The sequence below is a fragment of the Carcharhinus amblyrhynchos genome, chromosome 8 (assembly GCF_965287045.1).
Source record: "Carcharhinus amblyrhynchos chromosome 8, sCarAmb.v2.hapA, whole genome shotgun sequence".
NCBI classification, from domain to species: domain Eukaryota; kingdom Metazoa; phylum Chordata; class Chondrichthyes; order Carcharhiniformes; family Carcharhinidae; genus Carcharhinus; species Carcharhinus amblyrhynchos.
Window position 1 is genome coordinate 52684976 of NC_137331.1, and position 18143 is coordinate 52703118.

At 41.5% G+C, this 18143-nt stretch overlaps 1 protein-coding gene across 1 annotated transcript in view; it reads right to left on the minus strand.

Moving 5' to 3' along the window:
- The window catches only part of LOC145346601 (cysteine-rich secretory protein LCCL domain-containing 1-like), a 48645-nt gene that overhangs the window by 3856 nt on the left and 26646 nt on the right, over positions 1-18143 (minus strand). Inside the window, exons 8-14 of the mRNA XM_080194066.1 lie at positions 17994-18054; positions 16699-16765; positions 10931-11061; positions 7761-7804; positions 7597-7669; positions 5100-5175; positions 998-1131 (exon numbers count right to left, since the gene is read on the minus strand). Coding sequence (XP_080050192.1) covers positions 998-1131; positions 5100-5175; positions 7597-7669; positions 7761-7804; positions 10931-11061; positions 16699-16765; positions 17994-18054 — 586 coding nt within the window. The remainder of the gene's footprint in view (positions 1-997; positions 1132-5099; positions 5176-7596; positions 7670-7760; positions 7805-10930; positions 11062-16698; positions 16766-17993; positions 18055-18143) is intronic.

Sequence of the window (18143 nt, forward strand, 5' to 3'; positions counted from 1 at the left end):
GTAAAAAGAGTTAACATTTTTTTCCAAACTGGTTTTCTTTCCTGCTGTATGAAGTTTGCACCTTTTCCCCTTGTCTTGCATGGGTTTCCTCCAGATGCTCTGGTTTCCTCCCATAGTTCAAGGATGTGCAGGTTAGGTGGATTGGCCATGCAAAATTGTCCCTTTTTGTCCCAAGATGTATGGATTAGGGGAATTGGCAGGGTTAATACGTGGGGTTGCCAGGATAGAGCCTGAGTGAGGTGTTGGGTCAGAAAGTCAATGCAGACTTTACGGTGGGGGGTGGGGGGGTGATTTTCCCATCCCACTCACCAAAGAAATCATAGCCGGGGAATTTGGGGGGGGGGGGGGGGGGTAGCAGATCATACAAGGGTTTGTTGACCTTTGGCTGGCTTTTCCGGTTTTGGGGCGAGCACAGCCAGAAAATCCCACCCTATAAGTCGAATGGTCTCCTTCTGCACTGTAGAAATTCCATGATACCATCCTGTTTCTTAGTGTCTTAATCACAATGAACATATCCTTAGAATGTTCATCATGTTTTTATGATCTTGCACTACATGTGAGGTTCATTTATGTGTCTTACAATAGTTTTCAGAATTTAGTTCCTATGAAGTAAAAGACTAATATTCAGGATGATTCCAAAGACAAGAAACTCAATTATTTATAATATCAAAATTCATCCCATAGCATGTTCTATTTGTCTATAAAGTCCAGACACTTTATCAACTAGTTATAAAAGAAAACAATATTTGTTGTGATGCTGTATTAGTAAGCAGCTTTTAAAGGGATATGTTTTATCAGCTTACTGGAGCCTGGCAGTTCTGCATACCATGCTCTCCACTGAAATCATTAATTACTTTGCAGAACATTGGGATGGGACAGACTGTTTCAGCCTGTTTATGATTTTTTTTTCTTTAGCCAAGAAGTTGAATAAGCTCTGCTGTTCAAAAATTAACTTTGGCATCTGACTAAGTCTGCTGCTTTAGATTATTGTTCCAACCTTTCAGAGAATATTCCATTCTGGTATGAGCCAATATAATGTTTCTTTTTGTCAACTGGCATCATGTCAATATAACCTCCGTCTTGATTGTGAATGACCCCGGCGTGTACGGCTGCTCTGCAAACGCTGGATCTCTGGAGGAGAATAAAATTACAAGGTAATTAGTATATGAAATAAATTTGTCTCTGTGCGGCTCCACCCCTCCACAACCATCAGGAAACACAAACCACTTTGGTTTTGAAATGATGTTAGACAGCCAAAGCAAACCAATATATTTGAAAGTGAAACTGCTGCTTGCAGTTGGTATCTTCACTTGGTTGTGTAAAATAAGTCACAGTATAACTGTTTGTGCAGGAAGTCTTTGGACCAAAACACTGAAAACATAAAGACAATAAATAGATGAGGATAGCTGAGAAGCATAAAGTGAAGTCCAGAGGAGCTGACCACAGATACATGGCTAACTATGATTGCAACATAGAACAGAAATCGTTCATTGGGTTACATTGGTGTTGGTGACCATTAACTTGGTGTCTCGTTGTTCGTGTGCAAACTACTGCCTGTAAAAGTGTTTTGAGACATCCAGAGATTGTAAAAAAAGGTTTATAAAAGCAAGACTTTCATTTCATTCTGACCCCAAAATGAGTCTCTGACCATATTTCAATGCCATAACAATACTAAAGTCCAATAAAGATCCATGTGATACAGTTCTTGTAGGTTGAGCTCAGGGTCCTTCTAGTTTCAGCATCATAGTGGTTTAAAGATGCAGATAGATCTCAGTTAATGGCACATGGATAGTCAAGCAGTAACTAGAGTTTGAACTTGCATGATGGGTGGAGAGAGAGAGAGAATGACTTTTATACAGGGATCTTGTTACTTCAGGATTTTTTCTGCTCCTGTCTCGTCTGGGGAAAATAGTTTCGTAAGCAGAAAAAGTTAGGCTGACCTATCACATGATCATCTCTCTTCAACTGATTGATGACCCAAATATGGCCAAGGCTAGTGTGTTCCAGTTGTAATTTGATTACATTATGCCTAGGAATTTCTCTCCCAGCCAAAGTCCTTTGTCTGAAGTGATTATGTCTAGTGCTGGTCCCTAAATCAGTTGAGACCTGACGTCCTGTGAATGGGGAAGCAGAGCTCTGGTTCATTCACATTTCCCCAAGGCAACTGATCAGCTCCTGCAGACAAGCTGGGCTGAGATAATGGCTTTTGAATATGTTGGGTTTGGTGATGCAAATTTCCAGCCATCTTTGAAGTTGCGGGTTCGAGTCACTGGAACGTGTTTTAAAATCCAATCAATGGTTCCAGCCAGTAAATTCATAAAATCATTTTTTTAATAGAGCATGGTTTTATAACTAATCATTAATAAATGTCAGTGTGTAGAAATGTCTGGTACCAAATTATCCTGTCTCAAACATTTCCTGATTTCATGTTCCTCATGGGCCAATTTAGCATAGGGCCTCATGGTTCCTCATGGGCTGATTTAGAGGGGCAATTTAGCATAGCCAATCAACCTAACTCACACATCTTTGGACTGTGGGAGGAAACTGGAGCGCCCAGAGGAAACCCACACAGACATGGGGAGAATGCACAAACTCCACACAGACAGTGACCCAAGGCAGGAATGGAACCCGAGTCCCTGGGGCTGTGAAGCGGCAGTGCTAATCACTGTGCTACCGTGCCACCCCTTCTTTAGCACTGTGCTGAAACTCATTTATATGGTTTAATGTTTCAGGCGTCACATAATCCAGGTTATCACTTGAGTTTGGTTCTTCATTCTCCTTTTCAAATCCACACAGCAAAAGTCAGAATACTATCATTGGAGGCTGTTCAAGAAAAGACACATCGGGAAAATTTCTGTGGGGCCAGGAGGAGCCTGAGAACCATGGTCAAGAACTAACAGCAACCTTACTGAAATAATTAAAAACATTTTTATATAATCAAGCAATCTTAAGCCCAAAGTTTATAACACTGTAAAGTTCAATGTCACTTCTAGATTAAGAGTTCACACAATTCTAAACATCCTGGACAGGATATTCCAACTGCACACACCCCCAAGGTTGGAAATTCCCGCTACCTGAGATCAATGGACCTTTACATGGTTCGCCAAATTTTTTGTCCCGCCGCTACGATTCCCAATTAAGGTGCGCATTTGTACAATGCAATAACTCAGAAACTATTAACACAATCAATAAGTAAATGCACACATGCAAATCTTGCACATGCAATTATTTTAAAAGTCAATTCATCTGAAACAATTCTGTCATAAGACTGTCAATGTTTGAAGGAGATTGAAGTCCTGGGCTATAACTGTAATTGGAGTTTACGTCCTGGAATTTGGTGAATAAAGATTCGAAAAACCCTGAGCTTGCTGAACAGGCATAAATTATTGGCATGCTACCAATAATCAATATCACTGAATATAAAAAGGTTAAGAACTGAATTTGAATGTCATAAAGGTATCTCTTCACACATTATTGTTGTATAGGCATTTGATAACATAAAAGAGACATTTTACTGTGGGGTGTTTTTTCTGGTGCTGCAAATGAACACAGCAAATTTTAATGCATATAAAATTCTGCAAACTGGGCAAAAGTCTGCACCAAGAACATTTGAGGTTGAAAGAAAAATGAAGATGAAAATATAAATCCATTTTATTATTTTTAAGTGTAAATTTGAATTGGGGGAACTCCCACTTATAACATTACATGTTTTTGCCACCCATGGATATGACTTACTTTACTTCATTCATTCTGGAAAGGATGGCATCACTGTGACTCCCTTGTTCTCTATACTTGGACTGCAAAACTTTCCACACAGTTTTGGCAAACAGGAGTAATACAAAATAAACAAATATTGGCTCGGTTTTGAGTCCAAGCTCGCTGGAAAGTGTCGTAGCCCAGATGCAGAGAACTAGCTGGTACCAGTGGTAGCATCCTTCTAAGAATATATTGTACGGGCAATTTATGGCATCATTAAAAAAAGGGGGCTGGATGCTCCCAAAAGCCACTGTAAATGCTTGTGTGCATGCATATATTCTGTCTGGAAACAAACGGCTACTTTCTTTTTCCTAGAGTAGTTTGAAAATTTCAACTATGGGTCAGACGCACGCAAATTAAAATTGTACAATGCAATTATCACCAATGGTTAACTTGTAGGCTGAAATTTTACTATACCCAGGGATGGGATGGCAGGCAGTTGTGGAGGACAGTGAACCTTAAAATTGGGTGCCATGCCAGTGGCACCATGTACATGCTTTATAGTGGGGCAGTCATGGCAAACTCACTGGCACACTTATGGATCCAACCATGATGCAGCATCAATGATGTCTCATTGCAACACAAGCAGAAACCACTCAAAGTTGGTGTGCTGCAGTGGAATTTCAGGTTGGAGTCATGCAAGCTCAGCTTTTTGCCTAGTAAATTATGACTGCTGCCATCATGGCTCTGGAGATCAGCAATCAAAGAGGCTTGCAGAATCTCAGCAGTCCAACAAAAATGATTAGTTTTTGGCAAAAAGGAAAAGCCAGATCTAGGATTTTTTTTTCCGGCTCTGTTAATACTTGGGGCTATAGCAAATAGACTTCTTAAAGAATGTTGCAGGTTGCTTTACTTGGAATGTTGTTGATTGTTTTTGAATATTGCGGATTGTCTCAGCTGCTGTGTGGAATTTGTCACGGTTGTCAAAATGTTTGCAGAGTTTTCAGAGCGAGTTGTTGGATATGGATTGGCATGAAGGCTCCTCAATGAGATGGAAGTTCTTAATAAAAATATTTTTTTCATCCTCTTAATTATAGAACACCAACCAGACAGAGAAAAACCTCAAAAGGAGGAGCTACATAACAGTAATAACGTTGAGTGTGATGGAGGTACGTGTTATACTGGATGCTCTCTTTGCTTGGTCAACCTGTATCTAGCAATGATATGCATTAAAAATGAAGCAGAGTCATAACAATCATCAGAGGAGAATGAGATGATGCATCATGTTGTGCTGTTAATTAGAACTGTTAATTGGATTATAATGCATTAACCATGATATAAAACTGAAACTTCATTTAATAACTAATATACATCACCTAACACTATGCATTCCAGTTACTTACATCGGAATAGACATGTGTTCCAATTACACGAGCCAGATGTGGATTTTCCTGCATGCAATTTTGTGGACAATATATCCTGAAATTACAGAGCAAAATGCATGGGTTCAATATTTCAGTCCAACTAAATTCTTCACAAGCAATGGTGACCATGTGGGCACTGTTCACAGAAAGGAATAACCAAAATGCTTTGACACATTTCCTACCCTTATTAAATATTGCCTTTACTTCAGTCTCATGCTTAACAATTCAAAATCATTCTTAGTGGAAATCCTCAAATGTATATTAAGACACATTAATGTCTTTATCTTAAGGATTTCAACATCTATGGATCTAGTCCTAGTTTCTCATAGTCAGTTGTGTCCAATACAAATCTATTACATTACACACACCCTCACCCCGAATTATTCAGCATGGATTTCAACAATACTACACAAAAAGTCCTTTATATAAGAGTCAGTGAAATAACTTTTTCCGAGTTGTGCTGTGCCTCTTTCTCCTCCAACTTTCTCCCACCTGATCTTTTCCTGAAAATGGGCTGTGATTCCACAGATGGCAGTTGTCTTGGGTATTAACTTCAGGTGGTCTCATTGTGGCTCAGTGTCTGTTTATCACATATGAGGAATTCAATTATTTTTACATTAAAAGAGACTCAGTGGAATTGTCCCAGAAACTGGAAAAATCTGATATCAGGCAGGGAAATCAGCAGTTAACCCTCCACAGGCAACGGCGACTGTTTCCATTGTCTCATGCGGAACTTTGTTGAAAAAAAGCGCTGAGGTATGGGTTTCACATCAGATAACTGATGGAATGGCCTCTGATTCATCTGCCCCGCCGTGATTTCAGGCTTTCAGTAATCTGGCACCATATTAAAGGCTGCCCCTCTCTAAGGGATCAAAAGCTGCTGGGAAGTCATAGCTTCAAAAAGGGAGGAAGCAGGTTGCCTCCAAATCCAATGAGGCCTCTATGGAGCATATACTAGACACACTGGAGGAGCAACACAAAGTTCTCTCCCCAGCTCTGGGCAGAGCCGCATCCATGGTGACCAATCCAGCATGAGATTGGTGGCTGTGTTGGTGAGCACCAGTGCCCTACAAAAGAGGACAGCCACTCAGTGCAGGAAGAGTATGAATTAAGTCCTGATGGACTTTGAGAATAGGGCCATCCAACTGGCTGGCCAGGATGTGAACCATTCCTGTGCTGACAGTGAAGCCAGTGGCACTCAACCCAGTGAGGATCCAGCATTGCAACATTCATCAGGCAACCACACTGTGATGACGGCTCCTGTTCCGCAGTCCCTGCAGCGCAGGAGGAGGCAGGGACATCCCAGTGTGCAGGTACTTGGAGACAGTTTGAGGCTGGGCATTTGCTGAGTTTGAGTCAGATGATTATTCTCTGGACTTGGCTCTCAGTTGCTTTATCTGCAAAGACAAGTTCAGCAACATTGGAAAGGATGTCTGCTGCACTCCTAAGATTGCAATACAGGATGAAAGAATCCATGCAGCTTCTGTCTAAAGTGACTGTGCCAGCATGCCAGCACATTGAGGTCAACACTGGTAGGATGGTGGCTGCCATGGAGACATTGGTCCTAGCAGCATGGTGGCACGTGATTAACACTGCTGCCTCACAGCACCAGAGACCCGGATTCAATTCCCGGTTTAGGTCCTTGTCTGTGTGGAGTTTCTACATTCCATCCGTGTCTGCATGGGTTTCCTCCCATACTCCGAAAGATGTGTGGGTTAGGTGCATTGGCCACGCTAAATTCTCCTTCAGCGTATCCAAACAGATGCCAGCGTGAGGCCACCAGGGGATTTTCACAATAACTTCATTGCAGCGTTAATGTGAGCCTGTGTGTGACACTAAGAAATAAGCTTTACTCTAAAAAAAAAGCTTTATTCTGTAATTGACAGACTTGTTGATATCTATTAATATCAGTGCAAGAAGGTTGCAGGGTATCTCAATCTCACTCCAGCTGCCAGTTCTCCTCAAGGAATCAACTAAGGGGTCCTTGAGCACTCATAGGGAAGAAGAGCTGCAGTATGACACCATAGGACCATCCATCCTGGTGATTCCTGGAATATTCGGCTGTTCCCAATCCCCTCCCTGTGACCCCATCCACTGCAGCTCCACACACCAAGAAATGTGCCATTGCCACACAACAGGAGCCCAAAGCAGGCCAGGGCCCTCCAGATCTTGGCCCAGCAAAGGACACTTGCCAAGGTCAACACATACAACAGAGCGTAGCAGTCAGCAGGCTAACTCCACATCCGCTATGGATGTGAGGGATGTACCAAAACATAGCGGCAGGGTTAGGAAACTCAAGGGTATGGAGCTGCAGAATGTTCCCAAAAATGAGGCAGAACGATCCTGGCAGCACAGAGGATGCAAAGCTGATGATTTGGGGGTGAGTGGGAGCGGCAGGGGTGGAATGAGGACAAACTGCAAAATCCATTTGTAAATTGATAATTAATATGAGATAGTGCATCATACATTTATTTACCTGGGACAATGTGAAGTTGGTTTTTTGTACGTGCATATTTGATGTCCTCTTGTCTGGCAGTTAGCAGATTGGACTATGTAGAAAATAAAAATTAAATTTAATAATTAAGATATACATAACTGCAATAAACTAAAAACTGTAAAATATGTCTTAAAAGTACTAACCTGTTACTTTAGAGACGGTAAATGAATTGGCAGCTTTATATTTACTAAAGGAAAAGGGAGAAATCTGTAAATTTGTGATAGTGAGGATAACAGATCTTCAATTTCAAAAACTTACATTGTTGGAACAATTGTTGAAGCAGTTCAGTTACAAAATAGATGATTATATAATAGTAATTATCACTGAGTTTAAAAGGTGTTTTTGATTCTAAATATTATCTGTACATTGAACTCTTTAATTATTTTGCTGACTCAGTTGTTAGGTGGATCAGTTGGAAGCTCCCTGGTCTCTGAGTCAGAAGGTTGTGAGTTAGTTGCACTCGAGGACATGAGGAGTTCAGTGCTGAGAAGGTGCAACAATGTAAAAACCACTGTCTTTTGGATAGCATGTTAAACTGAAGCCCTATCTGCTCTCTGGAGCTGGATATCAAAGATCCCATAACACTATTCCAAAAAACATTGAGGAGCTATTCAAGGTGTCCTGCCCAATACTTCTCCCTCAAAAATACTTTGTTGACTGTAAAATGCATTGATGCATCCAGTGGTTGTGAAAACTTCTATATAAACACAAGTCTTTAATTCCGTTTATTACTCTGACGTACTGACGATTTTATTTTCTTCATTCATACCACAGGATGTGTGCACCACTGGCCAGCAATTATCGAGAAGGTGGCCTTTTTGAACTGCCACTGTCCATGTGTTGCAAGGGCCACATGTGAGGGAGGAAATTCAGGATTTTGACCCAGAGACAGTGAAGAAAGGCAATGTAGTTCCAAGTCAGGATCGTCTGTGACCTGGTGGAGAATCTTCTGTTAATGCTGTTCTCATACATTTGCTGCCCTTGTTCTTCCAGATGATAGAAGTTGCTGGTAGAAAATGGTGTTGAAGGAGTCTCGACAAGTTGCTCAGAGCGTCCTGTAGATGACACACATTGCAGACACAATGAGCCAGTGGTGGAGGGGATGAATGTTTCTGGTGGTGGATGGGGTGTCAGGCATGTAACTGCTTTGTCCTGATGATATCAATCTTCTTGAATGCGGTTGAAATTGCTCTCATCCAGGCTACTGGAGAGTATTCCATAACGCTCCTGATTTGTGTTTTGTAGATGGTGCACAGTCTTTGGGTGTCAGGAGGTGAGCTCTCATTGCAGAATTTCCAGCTTGTGACCTGTTATTCTAGCTGCAGTGTACATGGCTGGTCCAATTCAGTTCCTGATCAATGATAACCCCAGATCTTGCTGCATGTGAGCATGGACTGCTTAATTATCTTAAGAGTTATGAATTAGTGAACACTGTGCAATCATCCCCATTTCAGAATTTATGATGGAGGAACAGTCATTGACGAAGCAGCTAAAGATGACTGAATCTGTGACACTACCCTGAAGAACTCCAGCAGTGATGTCCTGGGGCTGAGATGACTTTAACCACAACCATCTTCCTTTGTGTTGATGATTCTTGGCCTTCTCAAGGACTGTGCTTACGTTACTCGACCAACACTGTCATGGATAGGTACAGCAGTGGCAGGCAGACAGGCTAAGGTCTTCTTCCCCCCCGCGTGTTGGTACTTCTACAACCTGCCGCAGGTCCAGTCAGGCAGGTAAGTCCTTCATTACTCAGCCAGGTTTGGTCAGTAGTTGTGCCACTGTCACTCTTGGTTATGGGCACCGAGTTAGTCCATATTTTTACATTTTGTTTACAAAGTTATTTCATATTACAAAAGAACCAATACTTGAATGCTAGAGGGATGAGCTTGGGCAGGAAAGCTTACGGCTTCATCCTCGTCACAACTTAATTTCCATCCTCTCACTCCAGTTGGATATGCTGGTTTTTAACCTTTCACTGCCCTGTCATTTGCCTGAGGAATTTATTGGTGAGGCTTACATGTATCCTCGTGGAGGTCAAAATGCCTCTTCTATCTCAGTGTACTTGGATCATGCATACAGCAGGTCCCGAGTGAAACCCTGTAATGGGAACTCAGAGCTGAGGAAGTCCCATTATTTGCATTGTAAGGTGGGGTTTGGGCTGTTGGAGAAAAAAAGCACAAAGATCCAACACAATTCAGGAGTTCTACCAGTTTCTCACTAAAGCTACAGCAGGAGACTGAAAGAATCCCATGGACGTTTGAGGTAGACTTCTTTAGGCTTTGGTTCAGCAAGAGGCTTACACTTCAATGAAGGTTCTCAATCTTTACATGCTTCTTCCACCTTTAAAGAGAGGTCTCCTCTTTTCAGTTGCTACCGTGTATGTCCTCTATTAAAAATCTATTTTGCACAAACACTGTCAGTCTACCTGTAAAAACCACTATCATTACCTCCTGTTTCAGTGACCATCAACCTTTTCAATTATTGTCCTATTTCTCACCTCCCTTTTCCTTCAAAAATCATGAAGTGCTTCCCTGCATCTCCTTTCATCCACTCTCCCTTTCCTTACATCTCCATGCCTTCTTTCCCCTCATCACTTCCTCTTCCTGTCCTTGACATTACCCCTCTTGTTTGGCACTTTACCTCCCACTCCTTCTCCTCCCTCTTTTCCTGCCCAACTGTTCTTCCCATTTCTTCTTCCTGTTCCCTCTCCTTCCTTCAACTCTCCACCTTCTCCCTCCTTATTTCTCCTGTTACTTTCCATCCAATCTTTAACCTGTTTCCTTGCACCTCCACTCCTCTGCCCTGTCATCTCTCCTTCTCTACGCTACTCTTCTCTCCTGTTCCCTCTAAAAATTCATGTGTATGTGTGAGGAGGGGGCGGGGCAGTGGTGAGCAGGGAAGCAGGGGGAGGGTGGTTTGGGGGAACATCTGACAATGTGGATCAGATAGGTGCACAAGATGCACCCATAGTAACAAGAGTATCTTTCAGCCCCATGTAAATGAGGTATCCTCCTATAGCACCCTCTGTAGCTATAATGCAGTTAGCGATGAGGATCTTGAAAGCTTGATTAATATATGGCTGTCATGATCACTGACTATGCACTTTAAGGGCTGCTATTTTTAAATCCTTCACATTAGGTAAAACAATGTCTACATGGAGATTACACTAACTGCAATTTACAGGCAAATTAAGCACTCCTACACTCCCAATGGCAAGTTTTAATTGAAGGAGCATTGTTCTAAAGCCTTCCTCCCTGGCATTCCTTTTGCAGTTTATGAATGGTTTGCAATTGGAGTCAACAATACTCACCCAACTGATTGAACACCATTCCGATAGGCTTTTATAAAGAAAGGTTTCCTTCCTTGTCTGGTAACGTCTACCCAGCCACCTTCATTGTCCAGCACTCCGTAATGCATTGCTGCTCTACAAATACTTGATTGCTGAAAAAAATGCATATAAAATTAACAGAATGAGAAAATTACCAAGGCAACTCACCCTGCAGGAATGGCCAGAAGAGGCAGAGAAGATAAATGTGAACAACAATGCATCAATGATCTGGATGCTACAAGAATTTCAACGATTAGTGTTTCTAACTCATGTCTTATTTTAAGCTCTACTTAGTCTTGCAACATCTGTAGCCCCAGTACGCAAGCCTTCACTCACAGCAGTATACTCCACAGTAATCCCTTGTGTTATTATAGGCACATTCTGCCCTAATAATTATTCCCTCCACTTCCCCACTACTGTACGGTCTTTTATGGACCATTCACAATACTGCATCCTGATTATGTACACTGTGACAATCCATCATGATATAAGAACATAAGAACATAAGAAATAGGAGCAGGAGTAGGCCATCTGGCCCTTCGAGCCTGCCCCGCCATTCAATAAGATCATGGCTGATCTGTCGTGGCTCAGTTCCACTTTCCCGCCCTCTCCCCATAACCCTTAATCCCCTCTCTTATCAAAAACCCATCAACCCGCTTCTTAAAAATATTATCAAATTTGGGTGCAAAAACTTGGTAAAGTCGGGCATGAGGCGAGTAGCACAATCTGCACCTGTCTCCGTGCTGGTTCCCCCTTTACCAAGGACTAAAAATGGCCATGATTGGGACTGTGCCTGGACCGGGCACGACAACTATTTAAGTGTATTTGCATGCATTTAAAATAAATTAATTGGCTGCACGCCCAACGTTACCAGCACTTATTCACCCATCCAGAATCGGTGCAAAACAGACATGCTCTACAAATGTCCGATTTGGGTGCTCCAGTTAGTGAGGAGGTAAGTGCTGAGCATCCAGTGGGAGTTGCCCACGATCAGCCTGGGATGGTTAAGGGTGTGGGGAGATATGGGGGTCAGTAATGTTGTAGGGGTGAGGCCATGTCTGTGATGACCAGGGAGAGGCATTATCTGTCCCAGGAGTGATGTGGCTGGGGAGTCGCGTTCTATCAATTTTTTTCTGCGCATGCGCAGTTGGAGGCACCAATCGGAACTGCGGGATATCGGGACCCCAATCACAGGCTTCTGCAGCACAATTCAGAATTGCTGGATTTTTTTCAGGCAGAGTGTGTATGGGGCGCCTGAGAATGGGTCTAAAAGTCAGATCGCAAACAGACCCAGTTTCAAGTCTGCCCAGCACTTCGAATCAAAATGGCAAAATAGGGCCCAATGTATCCTGGAGACATGCAGGATCAGGGCATTGGCACCAACTAGATCTGATCATTGCCAAATGTGACTCTCTGAGCAGCATTCTCAACATGCACAGCTATCACAGCACTGACTGTGGTATAGATCACTCCCTGGAGTGCACCAGGGTTAGAATGCAACCCTTTAGATTTTCTATCCAAAACAGAAATGCCATTCTTGTAACAAGATTAGCCCTACTGTCTATCCAGATATTAATACCACACTCTCAAAACATGGGAAGCAGGAATGGAAAAATGCTGACTGGTTCAAGGCCAACATCACAGAAATGGAACTTGTCATTGAAATCAAGTGATCTGCTCTCATTAATTACAAGAGAGATCTGAGCAAGATGACTTTGCACTGAGAGCTACTCAAAAGTAAAGTCTAACAAACTACAGCTGGTGTACCAAAAATTACTAATTACATCTTTGGCACAATATCTAGATGTCCAAATGTCCTTGAACACAGGGAATGCTAGGGGCTGAATGCTAAACACATGAATGAAGGGAGTAATAAGGCAACATCAACGAAGAAAACGGCTCCAATGAAAACAAAGGTTGGAGAAGTCACCACAAACAGTAATAGATAGTTGAAGAGATAGGTAGAAGGCTAGCGCAAGCTATACTAGGGACAACATGGTCACCAAGAAAGTTCTAGTTGCCATGGAAAGCCTGCACGTTATGGCTGAGCTGGATATTAAATACACAGTTTAGGGACTTAGCAAAAAAGCCATTGACTGTCTAGGTACTAAACCTATACCACCTGAACTGATCACAGAAGAGAAGTCAACAATCCTGCAGCATCTCTATGAACTTCTGTTTCTGCTGGGAGAAGGGACAATGCCCCAAGATATATATTTTTAATTAATTTGTGGATTAATTCATTTGTGGAATGTGGACATTGCTAGCTAGGCCAACATTTATTGTCCATCCCTAGCTGCCCTCGAGGTTGATGTTGAGCTGTCTTCTTGAACGGCTGCTATCAGAGGTGTAGGTACACCTACAGTGCTGTTAGGGAGGGCATTTCAGGATTTTGACCCAGTAATAATGAAGGAATGTTGATATATTTCCAAGTCAGGAAGGTGAATACTTGGAAGGGAATCTCTAGGGGGTGGTATTCCCAAGTATCTGCTGCTCTTGTCCTTCTAGATGGTAATAGGCATTGGTTTGCAATATATGTGATTCAAAGATTGTGACCCTGTACAAGAAAAGGGGCATGAGCAGCGATTGAAACAACTACTCGGGCATCACCCCTGCTGAGCGTAGTGGGAGAGGTTTCCTGTGTTTCCAGGACCTGATTGTGCATCCTGGCTGAATGCATCTATTCAGCATCCTGGTGTGTCATCAGAACTGCAAGATCTACAACTGACATGACTCTCTGAGTCTGGTAGCTGCATGATGAAATGCCATGAACTAAGCAGACACTTTGGGCAGGATTTTCAATCCACGTTCACCCCAAAGCTGGAAAACCCCACCCTGGGTCAATGGACCTTTGCATGATCCGTGTCCCACCTGCTGTGATTTCCATGGCATACAGGACAGAAAAATTCCATTCTATATATTGCCTTCACTGATTTCACCAAGGCATTTAACTAGATGAGCAGACTTGGTCTATTTAAGCTGCTAGAGAAAACTGGCTCCCACTGAAGCTGCTCAGTTTGATCCCTCTTTCCATAATATGCTGGATAAGGTAATCTACAACAGGGAAATATTGGAACCCTTTGAGATGGAGTCAAACAGGGTTGTGTTCTAGCACTAATACTCTCTGGTATATCCTTCTCTCTGCTGCTGTCTCATGTCTTCAGGTCTTCTTGCAGAGAGTGTCCATTTACTTGGCAGCACGGATGGAAAGATTTCAGCCTTGCTCATTGGAGATCAAAGACAAAGGAATGCCAGGTCCTTATCAGAGAGTTACTCTATGCTGATGCTGCTGTACTAGCATTCCAATACGAGGATTACCTTTGCAGAAAATGGACAGACTCTCTCACCTTGTAAAGAGTTTGGTTTGACCATCAGCATCAGGAAGGTAAGTATCATGGTCCAGGATGTGGCCATACTGTCATCAATCAACACTGACAATGTGGCACTGAAGGTTGTTGATAGCTTCACATATCTAGACTCTACAATCTGTCTCTTGATGCTGAAATCAACACACTTATCACAAAAACTGCAGCTATTATATCCAAGCTGAATAGGAGTGTGTGGAACAATAGCAACCTGTGACAGAACATCAAACAGTGAGTCCACCAAGCAGGCATCCTCAGCACATTCTTTAATAATGAGACCTGGATAACATATATTAGGCAGGAGAAGAGGCTGATGTAGTGAAGGTGTTCTTCACTACATCAGATGCATCCTCAACAGCTCATGGCTGGACAATGTCCCCAACTCAAAGGTCCTGAAGTGTGCATTGGCATTAGGCCATGAGGTCACAATCTTCTTGATGTCCACATCTCTACTACAAGGACACCTGTCAATAAGATATGAAGATGATGGATGGTGACACGGACAACTGGGAGACAGTCACTGGTGGTGTTGTCCTCTGGAGGCTGACAGTTTGGCATGCTATTGGGAGAGGTGATCAAAAACAAAAAGCTCAGCTCAACTTGACCCAGAGGAAACTGAGGCCAGACAACTGTGCACCTTCCCAGTCCTCTGTATTCCGCAGCAGCAAATGGGACAGAGACTGCCATGTCAGACTGGGAGTCTTCAGCCAAACTTGACCAACATAGTGCAAACCACCAAGTTATGAGACAGAAAGCTTCTGTCACTATTAGGTCATCCCTCAGCCTTATTTTGCTTTTAAAAGAAATGAGATGCAGTCCATCAATCCTTTCCTAACAAAAAGATCTATGTATTTCTGGTACCATCCTTGTGACCTTCTCTGCACTCTCTCCACTGCCTCTATATCTTTTGTATAATATGTTGGCCAGAACTATATTGTCCAAAGTGTGGTGTAACCACGGTTCAGTTGAGCTTTGGCATAACTTCCCTATTTTTTCATTCAACCCCTCTCAAAGTAAAGCTTCATGCTTGGTTTGCTATTATTGCGGTAATGCTAATTTTTGGCACAAACTTTGATGACTGGTGTATTTGTAAGCAGAGATCCATTTGTTCCTCTATCCCAGCTAGTCTTGCAACTTCTAAGTAATAAATGGCCTCCCTGTTCTCTGGGAATGTACTGCCTCATATTTGCCTGTGTTGAACTTCATTTGACAATTATCTGCCCATTCTGTAGGTTTATTAATGTCCTCCTGTAATTTGTGATCCTCTCTAGTATTGATGTTACCCCAATTTGGTGTCATCTGCGCATTTAGAAAGATCCAAAACATGAATGTAAATTGTGAACCACAGTGGACAGAGTACTGGATCCTGTGATCATCATTTCCCACCTTCTGTCACTCTGAATAACTACCATTTACTCCTAATCTCTTGATGGATTGAAGCCGGCTTGAAATCATTCTGCCACTTAATACCCTGACTCCATGCTATCTGATCTTATTGATTAGTCTATTACGGAACACTGTATCAAAGCCATTTAGAAATCTAGACAAATTACCTCCACTGCATTAGCATTGTCTACTCTCTCTGTTACCTCCTCAAAAATTCAATGTTAGTCAACTAACACTTCTTAAATTCCTTTTCCTTCTGCTCTTGCCAAGTCCATCATTTAACTGGCTAAACTGGAAAGGAGGGGGAACTTACTTGTTCCTTTTTGGTAGTGTTGGATGGGGAGAGTAGATAAGGATGAGCATGACTAAAAAGTAGAAATCAATGGCTTCCCTGGTCAACATGAAACTTATCTGCACTAATTCCAGAATGGCTAAAAGTTGTCCAAATAAATAGTGTTCAACACAGTTCAGGCTCAGCAGGGCATGACTAAAATCATGGATGCTTAACATTAATAATAACAACAAAATAGGTTGCCACAAACAAGAATAATCTGTTAAATAGAATTTGAAATTTAATAACATAGTCAAATATAGCAGATGCTGGAATCTGAAACAAAAACAGAAAATGCTGGAAAATCTCAGCACATCTGACAGCTTCTGTGGAGAGAAAATAGAGCCAACATTTCAAGTCTGGATGACCCTTTGGAGATTTTCCAGTATTTCCTGTTTTTGTTTCAGATTTAATAAGTTGTTAATCAAAATGCTATCAAGTTTAATAAAAGCAAAAATTGTTAGAAGCACACAGCAGGTCAGTATGCTTTTGGCAAAAGAAGCATCAGGTTATGGCATTTCAGCTTTCCATCTTGCATAAGTTGCTTATTTATTACAATATAAAAACTTAATTTTGTAAAATATGGAGTAATATACTCCAGTGTGTACCTAACGAATTGACAAACCTTGGGACTAGATAATGGCATTTCATTATGTCCTTTTACTCACCATTTCATAATGCAGTGTCCCAATTACTTTTCCTTTACTGTACAAACAACCAGCTGGGCATTCATATCTGGATTAAGGAAGTAGCAGAAGATCAAAGGTTGGAGACTTGTTTCCATTTCTATCAACATTTCCCAGAGTAAAAGATTTTAGTGTTATACATTAAAACTTCTATTAAAAGAATTTTCTGAATGTGAACTTTGTACTTCCTGCTTGGTTTAAATTTGAACAGGCACCAGATAAAAAAAAAACAACTGTTTTTTTAAGTACTATTGTTGTGAAGTTAGTGTTTGTAAAATTGTTTAAAAAGTGTAAATATGCTAAGAATTGTAAAATAGATAGTCTGTTTAAAAAAGGGTAGTTTTTTGCCATTAAAAAAAATGCAGCTGTGCAGTACACAGCAAACAGAGTAAAACATTGTATCGCTAGGTTAGATAGTAATTGCTGCCAAGACAACAGGTTGTTTTTGAATTTTAACCAATCAATTTAAAAATGGACATTTGAATGCCAGCAGCTTATCAGATTTAAATTTTGATGTTTTGATAACCTGTAAACCAATCCTATTGTGGGGGGTTTTGGTATACCATTGGAGATATAAAACAAGCTCTCAGCTCCAAACAGCCAGAAGACCACCTGCCAAATAACAGCTTAGTTCGGCTCACAGCTAGAGAGAGACACAGTCACTGTTCTTGCCAGTGTAACAGCCACATTTGATGTCTTAAAAGAAAGCCTCATCTCAATCGTAAAGATATGCAAAGAAGATAGTGAAGGCAGAAGAAATCAGCGAAGAAGAAAGAAGATTTCGGGAGATGACAAACCTGATTACATTTTGAGTGTGACTAAAAGTTCTATTTTTTTGTTAATAAGTGAGAATTGTAATTATCTAAACAGCATTCCATTAGAGTGTTGTTTTATTCAGTTTGTTAATATTTAGTTAACCTGTTTACTGTTAGTTAGAAGAATAAAGTGTCACCTGTTTTTTTCCAGAGTCTCAGGTAGTTATTTTGATTTGACCACTAAAAGCTGTTGAAGTTCAGAGAATCCCCCTCCTCACGCCGTTTTTAACAGATTATGAAGGGAGGTACTTCTCTCTGAATAGTTGAGTGTTAGTTCACAGAGGAGATCACTCTCCCCTTTGTAACACTATTTTGCTGATTAATTTCTGTTAGGCCACTGCTATCAAGAAACCAACTTTGAAAGTATGTTGCAGACAATTAATATGTGAATTCTGTTGAAAAATAGGTTCTCAAGTTCACATTATTTACTAGAATAGGAATTGGTGTTTCTCAGTTCCTCACCTATTGCAAGTTGTTCCCTTGCATCGATCACGCAGTTTGGTTTCACAAGACACCAGCTGAGCTGGGGAAAAGATTATACTGAGAATGAGAGTTTTCCAGATTTCTTTCATGACGTGTTACATTCTTCAGAATCACTTCGGTATCTCAAGG